Here is a 24,469-nt window from a genome sequence, read left to right as displayed (position 1 = left end):
TGAACAGTGGGAGATTCAGGACAGACCAGTGAAAGCACTTCATGCAGCTCATAGCTGCAGCATATGATTGGTTACTGCAGGATGCAACCTGGCAGCAGCCGTTACTTCAAGCCATGGCAGGGGGAATGAATGGAAGCAGGCTCACCATCAGTGCTGCTCAGAAGCCACCACCATTAAGCACCTCCCTTCCCCAGTTGTCACCTGTTGGCAGCCTTTCTATCAATAGACCCCAAAGAATCATCAGCCAACGGATTTCAGTAGCTTCAGGAGAGGCTTCTCCACTCTTTCTGGCCACAGTGAGGAGCAGAACTACCAGCTGGTCACTGAGAAGACCTCCTCAAGGAGCCTATAGCTTCAGGCATTGGAATTAGGACAAAGCACAGGCAGCTAGAACAGAGGATAGTCACCGAAAGCACTGCAAGAGCTGGTCCATTCGAGAAGCCAGAGGAAGGGCTGATACAGTGGTCATTGTCACTCTATAGCTTCCTATAGCAGTGAAGATCAAGAGATCAGCAATTTGAAGAGACTTCCAGGTGACTTGTGATCATATTTTCATGTGCTTTATGCTTTTTTACACTGTCTTAAGATATCAGTGTCCCCTGCAAGATGGGTTGAAACACCACCAACAACAAGGGCTCTCCGTTGGCTCTTGCCTTTAAGACAAGGGGAAAATAAGTAGGTAAAGTTCTTTGTGGGGGGAGGTGAAATAGACAAGCATTTGTACAAGCAACTCTCTTTTATCCAGCTCTTAAAGGTACGAAATACCTTCAGTTCTCTTCAGTTGCATTTGGCTGGCCTTCTGTTGCACAGGTGCACAGGAAACAAATTCCCCTGCATGGCATGAAGATAAATAAAGGAAAAAATCTCCAATTTTTCCTGTCTTTTACCATCCCACCACCTCCAAGGTCTCTAACTCTGAAATGCTATGCATGTCTTCTCAGAGGTAAGTACAATTAAATGCAATTGTACTTTCAGGTAAGTGTGTACAGGACCTGAGGCTTAAATATGAAATTACATGCACTCTTACGTATGAGTAAGTTCCCCGGAACTCAGTGGAGTTTTTTCTGCATAAATATACACAGGATTGGACTGCACAATTGAGTTCAAGTTTATTTTTTGTTCTTAAAGATACTTGCCATGAACTTTGAACTTCCCGTAATTCTGTCTTGCTTGGTATTATTAACATTTACTGAAACAGATAATAGTCTCCAAAAAGGGGCTGCTCTATTTTAATGGAAAATAAATTATCAGGAGAAATGGAGTGGTTTTGCTTAAAATCTCTTTGCATATGGGGTATATTTATAAAAACATGGACTATGGGAGAACTTCAAGCTGATCAGGCTTTGAGATAAGGGATTCTTAAAAGTGAAAAAGGAATATTGCCTAGGATTCTCATAGGGCAATTTTAAACCAAATTGCTTGGATTCCAGACACTCCAGTCATCAGAGGAGACAAAGATGGCTAGAGGGGAGTTGACTTTCTTAACAGTGGCACTTCAATTTTGCACATTCTCCCCAAATCAGTGTAGCAAGCTCCTAAGTTGCTCTATTCGGGTATGAGATTTAAAACTTTCCAAGATAAGTTTCCCAAGCCTTGTAGGTGATTCTTACCCCATTTTATTGTTTTACAGGTTCTTGGGTTTATGAACTGCTTTTTTATTGATTGCAGTCACTGCTGCTGTTCTTGTTACAGATGAATGTTCTTGTTTTAGTGTTTAAATTGTATATTTTTTATTGGCATGCAGTTGCTTTTATTGTTGGATGGTGCTTTGGATACATGTGTAGAAAAATGACTCAGGAAACTAGTTCAAATAAAGAACCACTCTTCCGTTGAAACATTCCAATTTCCTCACACGTGTGTGTGTGTGTGTGTGTGTGTGTGTTTGCTGTTTAGTGTTCCTCACTTGTTGGCTGGAAGCCTCCTATCTTGGAAGCTTCCAAGTAGCCAGTGCCCTGCAGGGTGGCTGCTGGCAGAACAACAAGTGGGGCAGAGGAAATTTTTGCTTTTCTATTCTCCTTCTTGTTCTTTCCTAGTAGACTAGAGGAGTCATGCTTGCGTGGCAGGGCTGGAGCAGGAGAAGACATTACGTTTTCATATCTTAGCCTCTCCTCTCCTCCCCACCCACAGTGACCATCCCTTTCCAACCTCTCTGAGATCTTTCTGAGGTTGCTTTTCCAACCTCAGGAACAGTGGAACAGCTGTGGGGCCACAGGAACAGGGAGAAAGGTTCAATTCTGGAGTCTTATTTTGAAGCTCATGGCAGTGCCTTCAAATGGGGAATCCAGAGGACCCGATAGTCCCTGGGGTGCTTTCCTCAATGTGTATTTCTAGTACATCCTCCTATTTCTCTGCTATAACAACATTGGAAAGACCTAGTGCATATCCATTCGGACCACAGAAAAAGACTTCACCAAGCATCCATTCGGACCACAGAAAAAATGAGGAATGGAATATGGTCTCAGTTGTTGCAAGACTCCAGACAAAGGTGAAATTCTAAGGCAGGCTTCCTCTCGGTCAGAGAATATTGCATATTTTTAGAAAATCTACCAGCTGAGTGGCTGTTCAGCTCCTTGGCTGACACCAATCTATATTGGAAATGGAGAAGGAAGATGTGAGTTGCTTTATCATCCCTATTCTAGATCTAATGGAAAGACATTGCCTTACATGTGGTAATAAACTCCCCAACAGATGGCTTGGCTGAAGCTAATATTACTGCCTGATCCAAAATGCAAATCAGCCCTGAGGAAATCTCACACACAGACTTTTCAGCTGTCCTTTAGAAGGAGATTGGAAACATATCCTGAATGTTGTTAAAATGAAACCTGGTTTTTGTTCAGCAAGGAATCCTTTAGGTGGGGAATGGGGAGAGGAAATGATGATACCTGGAAGACATTTAGCAGACAGATTGTCTTCATCTTGTAAACTAGCAAGCAGACCCAGCTTCTCACGGATTGGAATAGTCTGAGACAGTGAAATCTTCAAGAGAACCTATACTGTTCACACAGCTGCTTACTTTTTGCATGTCCCGTAGCTTCCCTAGACACAGCTGCAGCCCTGAAGAAGGCATTTGCCCATGGCGTTCCAAGGGAGAAGGGGTTGTGGGGAGGCAGCAGGTGTATAACTGTGTCTCTCATACTTTGAATTCGCCTGATTTCACATCATATGGACTATAGCCTTGTGTTTGCCATGCATCGGAGGAGGAGGAGGAGTTCTACTTAGGGAAAGCCTGCCTCTAGTGGCTGAAGATATTACTGCAGACTTCACTGCATGGATACACCTCATCACCCCAAAATAACCCTAAGGAGCAAACCCTCGTTAACAGGGTGCCCTATGTCAAGCTTCCACATCTTCTGGTCTTAGCATTATTATTATAGATAATATGCCATTTTTCTTATTAGAATTGGTTTTGTAACGTGGGTATTTTGCTGATTCCACTTATACTTTGACTAGATTCTATACATTATGGCTGATTTTATTTTATTTTTTATTTATTTAGTAAACTTCTATGCCGCCCCATTCGCCGAAGCCTCGGGGCGGCTTACAACAATAAGTAAATACATATAATCATATAAAAACAGTGTAATTGGAAACGCCCAGGCCAAAGATATAAAATCAATAAATAAGCTAACAATTAAAATGCCGTTTAAATAAAAAGGTCTTGGCCTGACGCCGAAAAACATAACGACGGCACCAGGCGGACCTCTCTGGGGAGCGCATTCCATAGATTGATGTTCTCCTCCTTCCCCTCTCGCTAACAGTTTGTATGGAATACAGCTGCAAGACCACTCACTAGAACTGGCAGATGCAAACATTTAACACCAGTCCTATATCACCTTCCTGGGTTGCCAATTGAAGTATGGGCCCAAATTAAGGTGTTAACTTTGCTATATAAAGACCAAATTGGTTTAGGACCTGGATAGGAAAGAACATCCTCTTTCATATACATCTACCTGAATTCTAAGATCTTTCACTGAGGTCCTTCTCTGAGAGCCCTATCTGAAGGAAGTTAGAAGAATGGTTACCCAGAGAAGGGCCTTCTCTGGGGTGGCACCCCAGCTTTGGAGCCTGCTTCCCAGAGAGGTTCGCCTGGCACTGACATTGTATTCATGTTGGCACTAGGCCAAAACCTTTTTATTCCCCCAGGTTTTTAAGGGTTGACTGGTTTGTAAACTGTCTTGAGATCCATTCTGGGTAAAGACAGGGTAGAAATGTTTTAAATGAATTAAATAAATAAATAAATAAATAAATTGTGCATTTCATTGCCTCTGCAACCAAATGTGTTCTTTGGGATAACACCGTGGCTGAGTTCACAGTGGTTTCTTTACTGTCATGGGTCGGTTGTGTTGTCTGAACTCAGTCAAAGAATTTCACCATGGTAAGATTGGTCTTTAGAAACCATGATAGGAAATGATGGTTTGTTCTATGGTTTCTCTGTACCACCATGGCTTGCAATGTTGCCTGAACCCAGGATCATGGTTTTCATGGTCTTGGTATGCAACTACCACAGAGTCCTCTGGAAACAACAGCAACCACAGGAACCACTCCAGCCTTCCAGCCCCTGTGTGTTGACCAAGGAAGAGAGGCAAGCAGCATAAGAAGGCAGCAATGCAATTTGGGGTTGAATTTCAGGCATGGTGGCTATAAGAATGTGGGCTAACACTGTCTGAGAACCTGGAGAACTACAGCAGGTTGAATAGAACAAGCATAGGCACTGTGGCACCAATATGTTCCTAGAGCCCTTTCTTGACACCACCAAAGTGCCTTTCCCTCCCACTTTTTAATTATTTTTATTGACTCATTTCATTTCTATATCATCCCATAGCCAAAGTTCTCTGGATGGTTTAAAACAAGGTATAAAACAGAAAAATGTTAATACAAATACCAAAAAAATGGGATAAACATGAATTAAAAATAGCTTGAAAAGTACAGTTTTAAAATGACCCTGCAAAGGAAAAGAATCACCTGGATAATCACCCCAGGCCCCTGAGTAACCAGGTAGATCTTTCAGGGCCTCCACAAAAAGGGCCATCTTAACTGGCGCCGAAACAAAATGACAAATTTGGTTCCAGGCAGACCACAGCAGGGAAGTTCTTCCATAGAGGGGGCCACCATGAAGAGAGCCCTCCCCTTCTGAGCCTCCCTTGGGGCTGGCATCCAGAGGAAGGCCCCAGATGCTGTAGATGGCAGTTGGGAGAGGCACTCCAACAGGGATTGCAGTCCCAATCTATGTAAGGCTTCACATCTATGTTAAAAGCAGCACACTGAATAGGGCTAAGAAGCATACAGGCAGCCAACACAGGTGAGAACAAATTGAATCTCTGCTTTTGCTCTGCAAAGTGTGAGGTCAGAGAAGTTGCTTGGCATATTAGGGCTCAGGCCATGACTTTCCCTTGTACTTATTTGTTTTTTGGCACCAGGCTAAGACCTTTTTATTTAAACAATATTTTAACCATTTTTAATATCATCTATAGGTTTTTAATTCGCAGCCAGGGTGAATCTGGATTTTATGTGCACTATTTGTATTGGGTTTATTTATTGTATGTCAGCCATCCCGAGGCTCATGCGAATGGGACGGCATACAAAAATTCTAAATAAATAAAATAAATAAATACTTTATCTTTTAGCCAAGTTACTTATTTGTAGCCAAGTATGCCTGCCCTGGCAGCCACTCTGAGGTCATTTCTTAACTAGCCAAATATACCCACAATCCCCGGAGTAGAGGGATTCCTGGGCTGCTGCTCCAGGGTCATTTGCTTTGTAACTTGTGCCAGACTTCAGGAAACTATCTCAGAATCTCCAACATCAATAAAGGAAAACTAAAACCTTAATTTAAAAACAACACAAGTGCTTCCATACTATATATGGGCATAAGACCCCCCAAATTTATAAGCCTTTCATTCTACTTTATAGCCCTGCCGGGTAATTTTCAGCGATGTGGAACCAAACACTGATGAGGAAAGGGAAAAGAGGAGAAATCATTTCACTGTAAGGAGACGAGAGTCTCAGTTCAAAAATGCACGAAACAGGCATGACGCAGACAATGTTTAATGCTATGCATGCTGAGAGCTGGCTCCTTTATCTCATTTTTTTAATATGTGTGCAGCTCCTTGAGCTGTGGCAAGGCACAACGCAGGGTGGGGATATCAGCGTCGCAACACACCACGCTTCGCGTGCACCAAAGAGAACGCCCCAGAGGCATTTACCACGCATAGAATAATAATAAACAATTCTGGAATATTTTACATTTATATGGAATTTTTAATACACTGAAAGAGTCCAAAGGACCTGGCAAATTTTAACCCAATATGCAGAATTATACACAGCAAGTGCTTTTCCCTCTCCTGAAACAAAGCAAATCATAGACACAATACAGCCGAAATCAGATTGGGCTCGCAGAGAGCTGAGGAAAGTGCCAGAGTTAATTAGGACTGCACAGATGCTAGAACTGCTATGCAAGCTGTGATTGGAATTGAGATGCCAGATCTGCCTTTCCCCCAAATACGAAATGTGGGGAGCTCTCCCCACACTTTTCCAATTGAGGTTATATAATTTGACCAATCCCCCTTTAAAGGCATCCAAATTGGTGGGCATTCTTTTCAAATGTGCACCCACTGCATACACTTTTCCAATGGTGTGCAAAATTTGCAAGCAACTGTTTCCTCGAATAAAACATGATTGCGAAGGGAAGTATTATTGTGAAGGCTATCTGAAAGAATGTCTCATTCCATGTGTAGCTTCCCACACCTTGAGGTCATCTTCTCCTGCAGCCCCTTCCAAAGGAAATAAGGTGGGTGGCTACCAAGAGGAGGGCCTTTTTGGTTGTGGCACCTTAGTTGTGAACTTAAGTCTGCAAAGAGGTTTAACTGGTACCTACTTTGTATTCTTTGTCTTCTCCTAGTATTTTAACAGTTTAACTTTTCAAACATTATTGTTTATATTACATCTTATCCTGGCTTCCATGCTGATTCAATTGCAATTGCTCTAGTTTTGTTGTTTGGGGTTAATCTTATTCATTTGTGTGTTTTTTAACTTTTGCTAGCTGCCCTTTTGCTAGCTGCTAGCTCAGCTATTGGGTGGTATAAAATTGAAATAAATACATAACTATGAAGCATTTTTCCAAATATGTGTATTTTGTACAAACTGTTCCAAATGTTTTCATTGTTTGGATGCCCTTGCTCCCTTCCTCCCTTTATTTGTTTGCATGCTGCATTGAAAAAGTATTATTTTGACATCTGTGCTCTAGTTCATGTTCAGGAATTGCACATTTGGTAAATTTGCACAGAAACGGAAATCACACCATTTTTCCACCCACCCCCAGATGCACCATTGTCTCTGTTGCATCAAAAAGACTCTGCTGAAAAAATATATGCTACATGATAGGAACCAGTGCTCTGCTTCCTGGAAAGACTACATGATGATAAATGGACATATTTAAAATATCCCCCGGTATTTCACAGCAGGGACATAATTCTCATACCCAGATTCTCATACAAGGAGCTCTTTGTGAATTCATTGCTGTTTACATATTACTGGAGGATCTTCTCCACCTGCTCTGTGCTGCATTCATTTAGTAGGTAATATCCTGACCTCCACTTTTTCAACTCTTGTAAACTGGGTTGAATATCCTTGAAGGCAAACCTTTAGTTCTGTTTGCAACCAAACTGGAGTGAGGTAGGTAAAAACCTGAGTTCAAAATTGAGCAATGTGATGTGGGATAAAATTGAGTGTCCAAAGCCATGGCTTGGAGGCAGACCACATGCCTTGGATGCAGAAAGCCCCTGTTTCCATCCCTGGCATTTCCAGGTAGAGCCGGGAATGGAGCTTGCCTGAAATCCTGGAAAGCTGCTGCCGGGCAGTGTCAGCATACTGGACTAGCCTCCTACATTTCTAAGGCTGCTGCTGATGTTACGAGCTGATGTTGCATCATTCTGATAAAAGCTGTGGAGAGGAGAGGAGGGGAGGGAGGGGAGAGGGGAGGAGAGGAGAGGGAAGTTTCCATATGAGTTTTTCTACTACATCATCTCTTAGTATCACTATCAGAGCTTTTGGAGAGAAAATGGTTATCATTCACAACAGCACCATCCAAGTTTGTCCTCCCTGATGCACACACATGGACAATGTCACACAGCCCTGTGCCCTAGTTCCCCAGCACCACATTTGTGACCCATGAATGGGATGGAAATTTAGGGCAGAAGTAGGGAAGTTTTAAAGAGCTGGCACATTTTAAAAACAAAGAGGTTAATCATAGCTAAATCTGCTTCTGGTCTGTTTGCAGAAAAAGGCAGGATATAAATGTTATAAAGTATGAATGAATGCATGAGTGTCTATATAAATATCCAACAATGTATTCTCCGTACTTGAAAATCTATCTCACTAGGTGAAGAGTGATTGTTTTTAAATTCTGAAATTTCGAAAGTTCCAAATTCTGCAGGAAAAAATGCAAGTATCATCTGAAAAATAAACTGCCAAGTACTTTTGTGTTTGAAAGAAAAAAACAACCACCAAGACCACTAAAGAAAATGTATTTATAGTCATGATTTTGCATTATCTTCATACAGCATTTTAAATATTTTAGTGCGGAGTAAGAACAGGACTCATACACATCCCATTTCCTTTTACCTTTTTTCCCTTGAAGCGAAAACCAACAGATCCAAGCAGGAAGTGTTCATTTCCCATCTCTAAAATTCTATGTTGCAGGTCTAATTGTCTTGGGTTAATCAACCAACACTGCCACTTTGACCGAGAACATCATGGGTTCGTTGTCTGCACAACTGTGCCAACTGTGTAACAATCAGCTATTTCTGAGCTGAGCTGAGCACTGGAGCCAAATACATTCCGCTGACTAGGAGAGGATCAGCTACATAGAACAGGCACCAAGAGATTAAAAATGATGCCACTGCAATGCATTGTGACAGCAGAGAGAAAAACTCGCTCTTGATAAGTAGTACAAGCTTTAATAGCCTTTTTCTGTCCCAACAAAGGACCCCCGAGACCCATAGTTCTAGGAGAGGGTGCATCCAGGTCCCATCACTGCTGTTTGTGAGTACCTAACATGAGAACACAACGGAAGGAGTTTCCAAGAAATATTAAATATTGTATTTTCCAGCTGTGACTCTTTTCGGGGTATTCTGTGATATTTTCTGGAGTTCTCCCTTGGTGATGCTTCAGAAAATAAAACTGTGAACTTTTCAAAAGGAATATAAGTTTGCAGTATAGTTTTGTCATGGATACGAAACTATACTTCAGAAATGACAGCCTGAAAGGGAGCATTCATTGGGCTCATATTTATAGGAGGTCAATATGTTCTCCCTACGATGGGAGACTGTGAGGGTTCCCAAGGTGGCCTGGATAAACCAGTGAACCAGGACAGAACCCAGCAACTCAGGGCTTTCCAGTCTGGGTTCAGCAGGCCAGGGTACGGAATGGCTGGTTGCCCAAGTCAGCATTCCAAGTATGAACATCTTGATCATTCTAGACACCTTCACTGCAGCTCGCCCTGTCTCTAGGGAAGTGTGGTAGGGCTGTGGTTGACTCTAACCTCCAGCAACATTGACCAGCAGGGCCAATAGTCAGGGATGTTCTTTACGAGAAGTGAATAGGATTACAGCTCCACTCACTGTGACCCACTCTGCATTAAGGAAGCACCCCCTTGCTTCCCTCCCCCTCTTCCCCATTGATTACTCTGTTCTGTTCTGTTCCATCCGTGTTGCATGTCCATGGATTGTGTCCTCCAGGGAAACCAATCCTCTGCCTCTGTTGAAAGGAACAGGGGACAGACATGTGGTCACTGGATCGGAGCAACTAGTCCGCTCAACTTTACCCCTGAAGAGTCTTTACCTTGTCTCCTCTATGTCATTCAGGGTTTGCTGCTCAACAGGGAGCTATGACTAACCCCAACAAGCAAAGATAGACTCACATGCTGTTCGTTGCATGATGCTCATGACCCAGCCAATATTTTATGCATGAGGTTCCTGCCCCTTTAAAAACCTTCCATTGGCAGTTGGAGCCGTTGGAACGAAGAGTGAAGCCAACCATTAGGGTTCTTCCTGTGGACTCCAGCTGTGCACATCTGGAAATAACTGAGACCCTGTCCAGGACTGAGGTTAGCAAATCAAGCAGGGATGGGCAGACTGAAGACTGGTGGCACCTTCAGTTTCATGAAGTTCACCATGAAGTTCACCAGTGGGAGCTAAGTGCAAAACAGTGACTTGGGGGCAGCGGGCAGTCATACAGTTAGAATTAAAGGACATGGATGCCTCCAAGCCAGGAATTGGTTTTCAGTACCAGCACTGAGCTCATGCTCCTATAAAGTAGCAATCTACCACTGGTTTTCCTACAAGCTTTCTGGGGGACCTTCTTGTGGCTGCTGGATTCTAAAACTTCAATGAACCTACTGCCAATCACCTAGGGATTTAGCTAAAAAAATCTGCTGTATTCCCTTCCCAGCCCAGGGTTGGATAGTCTGAGGGAAGAAGAGGGTATGGGACCCTTAGGGAGAGGAAATACTGGAGGGGAAGTTTATGGAGTTCAACAAGTTTATTATACTAGCCAAAGGCCATGACAAATATCTCAAATGAATGTACATAAACAACAAAATGAAGAATTTCAGCAATATAAATAAAAATAAATTAAAGTATAATATGAACAGAAATTCATCTTTAACTCTGAATCCCCAATGCAGTTTATAGCAATTTTGGTTGATTGTCTCTTCCTGATCTTTTTGCTGCCAAAGCAAATAAAGCAACTTTATGTGCCACATAACTATTACATCACTTAAAAAGAACTGCTTCTGCCAAGACGTTCCTGTATCCATATGATAGCCAGGGTTTCAAGAATGTCTCTCTAGGGTCAGCATATAGAGGACAAATTAACCTGTAATGAATGAAGTCTTCAACTTGGTATAAACTACAAATGCATAATCTGCATTCAAGAGGCGCCTTGTTTTATCATCCATCTAAAACTGCAGTTGGCATAACTTGAAATCTCAACTCAGTAAAGGCTTTTCTTAAAGACAATCCGAACAGATAGCTAGCTCTATAATCTTCCGTTTTCAAAAAGGAAACCACTGGAAGAATACCAGGAAGTCAAGGCTTCATCATCTGGCACATAGCTATTGCTTTTCTGATCTGAATACCATCTTTACTCTAGATAACAGACAATTAAGGGAATGGTTATTTTGGATAGACTCTAGAAAAGACCTCCACTTAATTAAAAACTCATCGGGAGGTTTATTGCATTAAATGGTAGGGCAGTAAGAACACAAGGAGAGACATTTTCTTTTTTGTAAATGTTTTGACAAATACCTTTTCCCTCATTGGAGTGCTCTGTGGAGTTGATGCCTGAGACATGTGTATTCAGACCAGGCATAGTATATTTATGTCTTTAACTACAAAGATATTCTCATGTTCAATCAGGAAGTGCATTTTTTCCTAATTCAAATATGACTCTAGGAAACTTCATATAAGTGGTAAATTTGTAAGCTGCCCAGAGAGCCGTATGGGTAATGTGGTGGCACATACATTGAATTAATGAACAAATGGATGGATGGATGAAATTTCAGGACTTTCCATTGCAGGGGCATTAAATTTGCAGCTTTTTGCAGCAATGTTTATGATCCCCGCAAACTGTTGCTTTGTTTGATGGACAGGTTCACATTTCAAAGCACAGGGTGCAGAATTAAAGAAGGTTTTCTGACCTGCATGTTCAAGAATTTTGACTTAGGTTTGGGTAAAATACTTGCAAGTTCTCATCCGGTTCAATCCCCAGATAGGTGAACATGATGAAAAGCCCAGGTGGTTCCTGAGCCTGTTTTAAAGGCTGCTAGAATGGATTCTACACAAGATAGTGATGAAGAAGATGGTGGAGAGAAAACACTTCAATCCCATGAAACCTACCTATGTCAGGGTAAGTCTCATGGGTACCCAGAGTGATGGATACTTGTATGGGTGAATCTTGAAAGTGAGAGCTTTGGTGGCATGAGAAGTGTTTGAAGAACTGGTAAGTTTAGAGGGGAGGAAAGAAAGTTAATGAGAGACCTACAAGTGGTCTTCAAAAGTTTGAAGGGCTATCATGAAGATGGTGAGGCAGACTTCTTCTCTGTTGCTGTAGAAGACAGGACTAGAACTTATGGCTGGAAATTACAAGGATGCAGATTTTGACTAAACATTGAAGAATCTTCATATGGGCTGAGAGAGTTGTTTGATGGTGGAATAAACTGTCCCAGGAGATGGCAAGCTCTCTTTCCCTAAGATCTAGTGTGGTGAAGTTGTTTAGAGCGTGGGACTGGGACTCAGGCAATCTGGATTCTAGTCCCTGCCCAGCCATGGAGCCAACTGGGTAACTTTGGGCCAGTCACAGACTCTAAGCCCTACCTATCTCATAGGGTTGTTGTTGTGAGGATGAGACTGAGAGGAGGAGGAGGAGAATGATGTAAGCCACCTTGAGTTCCTTGAAAGGAAGAAAGTGGTAAATAAATTATTATTATTATTATTATTATTATTATTATTATTATTATTATTATTTCGGAAGGGTATGGCTGGGCTTCTATCAGGGATGCTATCATTGCATCTTGCCTAGTAGATCTAGCACTGAGTAGAGACTGGACTTCAGGGTATCTTCCAGTAATTCTTTGTTTGTTTTATCCCAAAAACATCTCAGGTGAAAGAGAGTCCAGAGAATTGTGTGGCTTTCTGTTTCTTCTTCTTCCTTTTTGTAGGCTTGAAACAACTATATGAGTCTCAACAACTCTGTGATGTCACCCTGGGTGTTGAAGGAAGAAGCTTTCCTTGCCACAGGTGACTCTGTACCTTCTAGACAATGTACCTTGTATACCTTTATTCTGACCAATTTCTATTGTACCTTGATATTTCTGTGGTTTTCAATGGGAGTGTGAGATAATCATGTCTCACAGATGCTGGTTGAAGTCCAAATTGGACTCTAGCTGTCATCCTTCTGAAGATGGGTGGAAACTCCACAGCCTAGTGGATACATATACTTAGGGTGGAATCCTACTGTGAAGATTGCAAGCCTTTGGACTCGTGGGCTTTTGCTCAACCTATGCAGAATGGGAGGAGTATCGGAGCTCATGCTGGCCTCCCCAACTTCATACCCTGTGTTTTTGAGAGTAAGGCCTTTTCACTTCATTTCCAAAGGGCAGCAAAGGAGGCTGGAGAGTCCCCAAGATAGCTCGCACCCTGGCATCACCACTGTCCTCCCCACCCAGGCCACCATGTCTCTTCTCACCCTCTCTGAGGCCGCTTCCCAGCCTCAGAGGGGCAACCGGTGCAGTCCTTCCACCCTGCAATGTGGAGGGGAAAACTGATGGATTCCCCTCTCCAAGGTTGAAGTGCTCTGTCCAACCCTAGTGCTAGGAATCCGAAATATTCATCCCCAAGGGCTAAAAGATTGCTCCCTTGCTCAGCCAAAGGAACCTAATTCTGCAGAATGAGTAATCCACCTACTCAAAAGCCAGAAACTTAGCAATACACTGGGATGTCTGGACTTCTCAGCCCCTCTTTTTCCTGTTCCACCAAGTTAGTTTAGCTTTTTAACCGTCCTTGTTTCTCTCAACACTTTTTCTTGGCTAGAATAAATGCCTGACCACTCACGGAACAGTCAGGCCACTACGAGGGTATTAGCCATCCCCAAGACTCTGTCTTTGTGGCGGAATTGTGTCTGACATTTTCTGTTCAGTCATCATTTATATTCTTCCGTAAGAGGCCAGTTTTATATTGCCTTTACTGAGTAGGTTCCCTCATTGCTCACATGATTTCCATCTGCCACATCTTCTGGCCGGCAGCAATAGGTAGGTCTCCCTGTCTGTGGTGAAGTTTATCTTCTGTGCCCTTAAAATCAAGCAGGCCCATGTTAAAATAATTTCTGGGGTTAAGCTTGAGTGAGGCTGTTGAGCTATATCATTTTGTTTCACTGAGATGCCATGGGGCCTACAGGCTCTCTGATTTTGGAACAGGAACATGGGGGTGTCAGTATTTGACGCCATCAGATGCTAGAGTAGTCGGTTCCCCACCAGTTCATGTAAAGGTGAAACAGAGGCAAGATGGAGCCTGGCTGTCTCCCTGTTCTGGATCGCCAGGCACCCCAGATGAGCCTCCGAGGCCTCAACCACATGCTCACACTGAAAATCCACCAGGTTGATGGGCACGACAGTGAGGAATTTCCCACACCACCTCCATCCTTGCAAAACTCACTCCTGCAAGATGTGTTTGCTGTTCAAACAGGCATTGAAGCCTTGGCTGTTCCCAGGTTTTCAATTGCATGAGGTGGATGATCTTTAATGTAAACTGCCACTGCTTCCAATGCATAACATTCCGCTAGATGGTTAATTCCTTTTGTTTAATTCTTCAAAGTAACAATGAACCATGAATAAATAGTAACATATACAAGTAGGTGAGTCCATTTCTTTGCCATCTTTCTGGTCACTCGGGATCTCAGGTGCAAGCAAGATTCTCTGATAATGTTATCATTCAGGGTAGCAAAATCCATCGTCACCTGTTGCCAAAAGAAAACCATTGATCAGATCATACTCTTACCCCTTTTGATGGTCCTTTTTTTCTAAATATAGGATGCTGTTAGCATCAGTCAGCCCTTATTTCCGAGATATCTTCATCAATTCCAGCCATGAGTCTCAAAACGGGGAAATCCAACTCAAGGACATGGCTGCCTCCACGCTTCACAGCCTGTTGGACTATCTCTATACGGAGGAGCTGTCTCTCACAGCAGAGACTGCTCAGGACCTTTTCACCGCAGCTAGCAAGCTCCAAATTCTTCCCCTGAAAGAAGCCGCTGGAAGGTAATGCTAGCTGTCCCCGCAGCATGTGCCATTTTTACATTAAGATGCATGAGAATTCCATTTCCGTTCATTAAACATCAAAACGTTCCCCATTTGCAGCTCCACAGGTGAACGTGTTCCTGCCAAGGCTCATGAATGCTTCCAATGGTCTCACTCCTGTCTTTCTCTTTTTTGGCAGAACACGCAAACTGTGCCTTTCAGCACAGTTGGGGTCGTCGTCCCCCCCCCCCCCCAGCCGGGAAAACACACAACCGAATGTGCACTTTTCTCCTATAGAGTAAATGTGAAAAGGCATCGTTGATTCAAAATGTGTCTTTTTTTACATGCACATGTTTCAGAAGGAAGCACAAGTTCCACCGTGTGTGAGCTTTTCCTGAAAAAAAATGTGCTTGTGTTCACCTTTGTGGTTGGAAAGTGCAAACGGGGCATGTTCAAGTTAAAAATGCATAAACCAACAGGCCATTTCTGACTTTGCATGAGACACTTTCTAAGAAATGATTTACAGAGGAAATTATTATTTTCACCAACACTGTCTCGAAGCCAGGGTAGCTTGCAAAAATACCTTTGTTTACATCTGTGATGTTATAGAAGATATGTGATTCCTTTGCTTGTATATTAATATGAAAGAGAAATGGCCAAAAGTGCATTCATGTCAGGACCAACCTTGGACCAAGAGAAAAATGTTGCTTTGGGCAGCAGATTCCACAGAACCACCATTTTTCCAGGTCTCATCTCCATCCATATAAAATTGGAGCAGAGGATTGAAGAGCAAAAGCTTTAGAATGGGGCTGTCAATACCAATGTTACATATGATTTTGGAGCAAACATATCTAATTCATTAAAAGCATGGGGTTGAAGGCAAGTTCTGGACAATGTGGCCCAAGCTATGGACTGATGCAGAGTTAGGATGCTCTGACAGATGGTTCTTCAGCTTCAGCATGAGCTCCATTGAGGGGAAGCCCACCATCCAAGTAAGTGATTGGTTCCACTGCTGAACTTTCTCCTAATATTTGCCAAACTCTGCCCTCCTGTAACTCAAGCCCATAAGTAATAGCCCTTCTGTCCAAGGCAACAGGGAGAAAGTCTTCTTGCATGTGATACCCCTTCAGAGACTCGGAAAGGGCAATCAAGTCCCCCTTCAGTCTTCTCTGCTCCAGGCTAAACCTTTCCCATTCTATCAAGATAGAGGTTTGCAGACCAAAAAGGTGACCTACCCCTTGAAGCTGTCTAGCTGTGGCATCTGAAAGCAACACCGGTGTTGTTGCTGTGCCATTGTTTCTCTGATGGTGGTAGAGGGAGAAAAGAGACGTGCTGGGCACGTGAGAGAGGACTTGGGCCTACAGGATGCAAATCCTCTTGTCCCCCCAGACATCCCTGGCAAGGGAGATGCACTTGCTGAAACCACCAGGAAAGGGAGATGTTAAAAAGGGATAGCCAATGGCCTCCTAAAAATGGGATTCAGGGGGAGAGGAAGCTGCCATCAGACACAGGATGGGTCTGTATAACCATAAGCACCACCATCTTTAAAAAGAAAAAAGAGGTTCCATTCTAGGATTAATACATGCTCTGGGGCAGTGATGCCTCCACGGAGAAAGCCTTCCTCTGAGTACTGTTGGATCTGGTATGCTAAATAGAAGGAACCCATAAAAAGATTTCCTCTGGAAACTGTAAGGGGAGGAGGCCTTGGTGTGGAACTGGCAACGGTGTTCTGTGCTCTTCTTGCCAGGTTTCTAGAGATGAACATCTCCATGAACAATTGCCTCAGCCTTTATGGTCTAGCTCATCAACACAATCATGAAGCTCTGACCCAAGCAACCTCACGCTACATCAAGCAACACTTTGGGCCCCTGACTGAGCAGGATGCCTTCCTGAGCCTGCAGCACGATGCCTTGACCAACCTCATATCCTCAGAGAGCCTGGAGGTATCCTCTGAACTGATCATCTACCAAGCTGTGCGCAACTGGGTAGAGGCGGCCGCCTCAACGCGCCTCCCACTGTTTAAGGAGCTCCTTGGACATGTCCGCTTCCCACTGCTCACCCACGAGGAGCTCACCGATGTCCAGGCAGATATTGCAGAGTACTACAGACACGTGCGTCTGAGGTGGAAAGAGCTGGACGGAGCTGGGAGGCTCCAAGAGAGTGGCGGGCTCAGAAAGGGCATGTACAATGACTATTTTGTGTGTGTGGAGGTCAGTGAGAACAGGATCCAGGGCGGGAATGGCCCTGAATCTTTCCTGCTTTGCTTTGACCCTCAGGCAGAGAAGTGGGAAAAGTTGCCCCCTGTGAAGTACCTGAGCTATTCTGGATGTGCCTCCCTGGACTGCAAGCTTTACTTATCTGGCGGTCAGGAGGACAACTGTGCTTTTGTTGACTCCCTGTATGAGTACAATTCCTTGACCAGCCAGTGGACTCAGCTCCCATCCATGTCTGCAGCTCGGGCAGTGCATCCCTTCCTAGCTTGCAACAAAATACTCTATGCTCTGGGAGGCTGCAGCGACGCGGGGCCTCTCTCTTCAGCCGAGGCCTTCAGCGTGGCGCACAATGCGTGGGCCCCCATCTGTAACCTGCCCCTTGCCTTGATGTACCCCGCATCCACTGTGCTCAAAAGCAAGCTCTATCTCATGGGGGGGAAGGCCACCAGGAGCTACAGGGGCCTTCTCATCTATGACACCAACACTGACTGGTGGACTGAGGTGCCCATGGAGTTTGCCTGCTATGGAGCAGCCGCCATTTCAGTTGGCCCCGGGATTTATGTTTTTGGTGGGTACACAGAAGAACGAAGCAACCTTCTGACCCATGGCACGACAGCCACCGAAGAGGTTCCTTTCTGCACCAAAGGGAGCTTTTACCTCCACGAGAACGGCAGAGTATGCTGGGACATGAATATCCCAGACCTGCCAGTGGCCCTGGCATTTGCTTGTGCAGTGCAGTGGCAAGGTAAGATATACCTGTTGGCAGGCAAAGATGAGCAGCAGAGATATAGTGCAATTTACAGCTGGGCTCCGGAGGATATGAGCTGGACTCAGTGCCCAGAAGAAATCCCTGCTACCAACAGTGACACACAAATATTCAGCTGCACAGCCCTGAAGATGCCCCAGAAGCCAATCCGGACCCTCCTGCTAGAGACAGTCGCAACCTCAGCTGTGGTTGGGGTGGATGTTGCAAAGAAAGGACACCTATCCCCATCTGCTAGAGATGGCTGCACCCTGAACTGTTGCTGGGGTGGGAGATAATCCCCAGTGGTCATCTCTGCATCCATCTTGTCACCTGTGCTTTTATCAACAGGCTCCCATCAACTGCCTGCCTCTTCCTCTAGCAGGGCTTCCCTCTGGCTGCACTGATGCACCCTTTGAAATAAGGGCTCCGCTTGGGATGGACAGAATGGTTGGACAGCGATCCACTCCTGGTAATCTTCTCTTTAGCTAGAACATGGTTGCATCTGCCCTAGACTCTTATTAAAAGCCCCAGGCTCTGCTTGAATGGCTGGCTATTTTCTCCATCCAGGTGGAAACTATTTCTTTAGTGTCTTTCCTTATTATGATTATAACCTGATTTTCCTCTGAAGAACTCTGGACATCTCAAATCTGGCTGCCAACAAGGACATGCAGGGCTGTGTCTGCTTAAAATGAGGAGCAGAAATTATATCACACATCTTCAGACCATTTAAAGGAGTAGTGGGGAAGGCATGGCCCTCTAGATGTTCGGTCTCCAGCTCCCATCACCTTCAGTCAGCATAGCCAGGGATTATAGGAGCTGGAGTCAAATAACAGAGGCTAGTTATTACTGCTGCCAGTTTTCATGGGTCTATGAGATTTTGTACAAGAGACCTTTATTATGCTCTGCACACAGCTGATTAGATGATCCTGTGGCCCTCCAGTTTTGTTTCTGTCTTTGCACAAATGCACAAGTGCAAAAAGTGTTTCATGTTGCTTTGACAAATTATACCCCATTTTCCCAGCTCTTTAAAAAAAAAAAGTTGCAAGTGCTGTTTAAAGAGCTGGGAAAATGGGGTATAATTTGTCAAAGCAACAGGAAACACTTCTTGCACTTGTGCCTTTGTACTGTTTTGCTATACTGCAGTGCCCCCTAGAGGCTATGTAGCAGTAAAGCAGGAAAGGGAAGGATGGCTGCACAATGCTCAGATGGCGAATCTGTGACAAAATGGGAAGCAGATACAAGAGATTAGCATCTTCATATGGAAAAGCTCTGGGGTGCTCCCAGTTCAAGAGGTAGTAAGCATCGGCATAGCAGTTACTAAGAGCACGAGTGATGGGGTGCCAATTATGCTCATGTCCTGCGGACCACAAGCATCTGTGTGACTACTGTGCCAACATCAGGCCTTTGTCTGATCAGACATGTTGCATCTTATGCCAGCCACAGGATACCTAACCCTGATTCAGAGCCACTATACATGGAACCAACCCAGATCTTTTCATTGCAATTAAGAAACCAGAAGGCGGCAATGGAAATGCCCAGTGAGCTGATTCCTGCCCTCTTAACTGCAATGCAGACATTGGAACCTGTTTCACTGCAGTACCTCAAAGCTGGGGGTGGGAAACACAGCCATTCTGCAGGGTGGGTTTTCCCCTCTGCCGTCAGAGGCATGTTGGCATCACTGGCGGTAACAGGCCATGAAGCGAATCTCTGATCATAAACACAACGACAGTAGCGGATGGAACCAGGGCAAGACTGGGTTCCAAAACAACCTGCAGCTGAGGCCCACAGGTCAAAAAAAGAAACATATTTGCATATGCTAATTTCTATATCCTTTCAGTGCACGTGTCCGTGCGTGTGTGTGTGCTCACACCTGTAAAGGACCCCTATTTGTAAAAGGGGGGTATGGACTGAGGGATAGAGGGCAATTGAGTTCCAAAAGGCAACCTCAGGCAGAAAGATGGGAGGAAGCGAGGGCAAAAAGACAGTTCATCTGGGGGATCCATTCAGTAGAGACTCTCAAGGTTCCTGTAAGATTGATTTTGCAAATGTGTATGGATGCATTTTCACAAAATTCATTTCCGTGGATGATGGACCACTTCCCTGACAATCCACAAAACATAGGGAGAATGGATTTTATTCAGTTCATACATCCCTGAGATTTCATTCATGCGCTAAAAAAGAACCAATAGAGAACAGCTGTAGGGAAATAGCCATTCAGAGATTCTCCCCACCTTACAGAGAGCAAGGCTTTTGTTGAGCTTATGATGTGGGAAGGATCCCCATGTGTCTTGGACCCCTTGGAAAGTTACAAAGGCTCAGGACCTCTGGAAATCCGTTGTCCCATTATGCCTCGGTGTCATTTTGTGTCGTGTTTTAACAACGGTAGTATTTCTTCTAAAAGTTATTGAAAAGCCACAAAGCTCTTGATGTGCAATTTCCTGAGCAGCAGCTTTTTGGAGACTCCCTTCAGGTGTCTGATCATTATGCATGCTGATAAGTGCAATGCCTTAATTCGATGCCTGTCATGGTGGTTTGGGGCTTTTAACTCTCAACAATGATGCCTTTACTCTTCGCCCATCTGTTTGATGTGTTTCCAGCGTGGTGACAGCAGGGAGAGATCCCATCACTGCGAGGGCATGCAATCAAATGGACGCGGAGAGACTGCTGGGGGCTCTTGCTTACTGATTTAGCCCTGCCAACCCGTTAAAAGTTCTCCACAACCATATGAACAAATTCCACCAGCAAGTTTGTCCCACTGGCAGAAACGCTGGAACCTTTAAGGAAGAATGGGCTGCATCCTGCCTATTTCTCCTTTCTCGGTCTTTTCCCCATTTAGCGACCTCTAGTGACACCCACCTTATAATTGCAGGGCATCCCCAGCCCAAACTCAGTGGGTACCGGGCACATGAACATTTTCCCCATACAACAACCCTTCTCACCATGCTGAAGTGAAATAGCAGGAAACCTTCATTTTTGAAGTCACTATTTAATAAGACTTGACACTGAGAAAAAATGGAGCACAAAAGGGCTTCATCAAACTGGCTTTCCCTCCACAAACAGGGAAATATACTTTTCCCTCCCTAAAAGTATATAAAACCTGTACATATAAAACATGCATTCACTAGTTCCCAAAAGATCCAGAGTATGCCCTTCCCAGTCCCATTTTGAAAATAAAATATTGACACCTCCAAACTGAAAGGACTATGTTTAAAACAATCCAAGAAGCCCAGGATTACAAGGTGGCTGGTGTGTGTATTCACTGCACGTGCAACGAGAGAGCCCTCTCTCAGGCTCAAAACCGTGTGAAAAATGTTTCCCATGAGCTGTAAGAGCCTGCTGATTATTGCCCCGTGTGGGAAGCCGCCTGACTACTGCTTATCAGAGGAGACCCTCGCAGAATGACTACCCAGGCTGGCCAGTGGCCCCTCGTGGCCAGGAAGGAGAATGAGAGGGGGCCCTTTTTCAGTGGAACTTTACTCGAGCAGCAGAGGTGCACCCAAGCACTGGCATATCTTGTGTTCCTGGCCTTGCTCTTTGGTCTTGACATCTGCTTGGCTTGCCAGCCCAAGCCTTGCGTTTTGTTCCTCAGTCTTGCTTAATTTATTTATTTATTTATTTTTAAAAACATTTTTATGCCGCCCCATTCGCCGAAGCCTCGGGGCGGCTCACATAATCTTTGGTCCTAACTCTGTGTTCCCACATCCTGACTTCGTCTAGGTTAGGAACAGACAAATCAGTCCATATCAGTTCCATGCCAGTTTTGCATGCATTCAATCTCATTTCTTCATTGTTCTACGAAATGTTAAAGAATATTTTTTTTCAAATATGAAAGCAAATACAAAAAAATGGAATTTTGATGTCACATCTAATATAGTCCTCCCCACCCCCTGCCCCCACCCCCAATTCTGCAGGCAAAAGGAAACGGAGACTCCACTAGTTGTTTGGAGACTAAAAAAAAGATTATTTATGTTGTTGGGTAATATTTAAGGTTTTTTCCCATAATCCATGCAAAGACTTCTGTGGATATGTTGCTGCATATGTCCCTTATCTGTATATGACATAAAATATACCATATAGTATAAAAATCACATTTTAATTTTCCCTTCAGCTAATTTAAGTTGATAAATTAATTTCTTCCACGGCTTTTTGCCACAGCTCAATGTACTAAGACATCAATGTCAAAAGTTCTGCAGTTTTCCAACTTTTAGCTTCCATCAGCATGAACATGATTAATTCCTTTGATATCATTTCTGCATGTTGTTCTTCCCATATTACTAATTAAGCCAGTGGTGGTGTGACATAGTTTGATGTGGAATGCTTGCCATTTCTGAAGATATCATGTTCCCAAATTATAACACAGGACAGAACCACCACATCTGAATAGCTAAACCTTGTTGGTCACAATTTCTCCAACACTGTCCATTATTTCTATTTTATCTCCTTGTAAATGTAATATACCAATAGCATAACAAACAATTGCCTCTAAGGCTTATTGATACAGTTTTCTATTATCCCTAAAGCACAAAAATTGCATTTATTTTCATGGGCATTTCTCTATGCACTTTTGGAGTGAATTACTGCATTGCAAAACTGAAAAATAACTGTTCTGGTTCTCCTGTTAGTCCAGGAAATATACATTAGGTTGGTTTGCTTAAAATGCTGACCAAGCAAAGCCTTCTCCTATCCAAACTCCAGACTGCTTTCTGTGGCATGAACTAGATCATTTTCTCTTCAGTCCTCCCAGTTCTTCAAAAAAGGAACAGGAAGGGAAAGAAAAATTCTCCAAGTGAATGCCTACCTATGAAGGTGGTGCTGACATGAGAAATTTGGATTCTGGGATCACAGGCTACACTTCTTGAAAGATGGACTGCTGGCAAAGGATGGTTTGCATCTAACTAGGACTGGAAAGAATGTGCTTGGCCACAACATGAAGAATTTTATCAGGACAGTTTTAATCCCTAAATTCCCTAAACTGAATCCCTACAGGGGATGGAGAAGTACACCTGGGCTTAACAACAGATGAAAGCTTATGCACTACAACAGAGAAAGCAACTCTAACAGTGCCCAATAATAGTATTCCAAAAAGAAGGAAGAATGCTAAAGAATGAAGCGTCTTCAGTGTCTATATACTAATTCCCAAGTACAGGAAACAAACAGCATGAACTTGAACTCTGAATACAGGAGAGAGAATACAACCTGATAAATATAACTGAAGTGTGATGGAATGACTCTCAAGAGTGGAATTCAACAATTGAAGGCTATCACCTGTTCAAGAGAAACAGAGGCGGAGTTGCACTGATTGTGAAAGATGCATATCTCTGCCCAGAAATACACGAGAATGAGCTTAGTAGCCCCATGGAGAGCATCTGGATTAATGTAAATAGAACAAGGAATAAAGGGAACACAATGGTTGGAGTCTATTACCAGCAACCTAGTCAAGGAGAAGACAAGGATGAAATGTTGTCAAGCAAACTGCCAGGGTTTCAAGGAGGCACAATGTTATGGGGGACTTCACTTTCCCCAGTATATGTTGGGAGACAATGAACTTCACCCTAGAGTCTTAAAGGAGCTGGCAGAAGAACTCTCCGAACTCTATCTTTGAGAAATCAGGAGGGCAGGGGAAGTGCCAGATGAATGGAGAAGGGCCAATTTTGTTCCTATCTACAAGAATGGCAAAAAAGAAGAACATGGGAACTACAGGCCAATTAGTCTGACATCAATCCTTGAGAACATTCAAGAGCAGATTATAAAGTAGTCACTCTGCAAACAACTTGAAAACAATGCCGTGATTACCAGAAGCCAACATGAATTTCTAAGAACAAATCCTACCAAATGAATCTGATTTCATTTTTTGTTTGGACAACCTTCCAGATGGACTGTGGGAATGCTGTGGACATAATCCATCTTGATGTCAACACAGCTTTTCACAAAGTACCACTTGATGTCCTGATTAGCAAACTGGCTAAGAGTGGGCTAGATCCAAACTATCAGTTCTATAACCAATTATCCAAAGTTGGTTATAGAACTGGACTCAGAGAGTTCTCATCAATGGCAGCTTCTCAGACTGGGGAGAGGTAACAAGAGGGGTACAGCAGAGTTCAGTCCTGGGCCCAGTGCTCTTCAGCATTTTTATTAATTATTTGGATGAGGACATGCAGGGAATGCTTATCAGATTTGCAGATGACAGAAAACTGAGTGGGATAGCTAACCACCCCAGATGACAGAAAAAAGATCCAGGGTGATCTAGATAAGCTTGAACACTGGGATGAAAGCAACAGAATGGGATTCAGTAGGGACAATTGCCAAGTTCTGCACCTAGGGGAAAAATAACAAATACATCAATGGAAAATGGGGAATACTTGGCCCAGCAGCACTGAAAAAGAAAAAGACCTTGGAGTTGTTGTGGACAACAAACTAAATATGGTCCAAAAGGTAAACACTAACTAGAAGCAACACTTACAGGACAAGAGAGGAACGTGTTCCCCTAGTCAGACCTCACCTGGAACACTGTGTTTGGTTCTGGGTACCCAGGTTTTAAAAAGATGCAGAAAAACTAGAAAGGGTTCAGAGATGACAACAAATCCAGAGTCTGAAACCTAATCCCTGTGTGAGAGTCTGAGAAAGCTGGGCATTTTCAGCTTCGAGAAGAGTAGACTACAAGAGAATATCGTATCACTCTAGAAGTACCTGAAAGGCTGTCACAAAGAGGAAGGAAAAGACCTC

General features: G+C 43.7%; 1 protein-coding gene across 1 annotated transcript; it reads left to right on the top strand.

Annotated features, from left to right (window-relative positions):
• Nucleotides 1-11,825: 11,825 nt before the first annotated feature.
• LOC123033678 (kelch-like protein 12) lies at nt 11,826-18,042 on the top strand. Its single transcript, XM_044450395.1, has 4 exons — nt 11,826-11,904; nt 12,716-12,794; nt 14,582-14,809; nt 16,536-18,042. The coding sequence occupies exons 1-4, from the start codon at nt 11,826-11,828 to the stop codon at nt 18,040-18,042; spliced, it is 1,893 nt and encodes a 630-aa protein (XP_044306330.1).
• The last annotated feature ends 6,427 nt before the right edge of the window (nt 18,043-24,469 follow it).

The sequence above is a fragment of the Varanus komodoensis genome, unplaced genomic scaffold (genome assembly GCF_004798865.1).
Source record: "Varanus komodoensis strain SLA01 unplaced genomic scaffold, ASM479886v1 scaffold66, whole genome shotgun sequence".
In the NCBI taxonomy this organism is placed as follows: domain Eukaryota; kingdom Metazoa; phylum Chordata; class Lepidosauria; order Squamata; family Varanidae; genus Varanus; species Varanus komodoensis.
The sequence above is the reverse complement of the archived record's forward strand: the minus strand, read 5'-3'. Positions and strand labels throughout refer to the sequence as shown.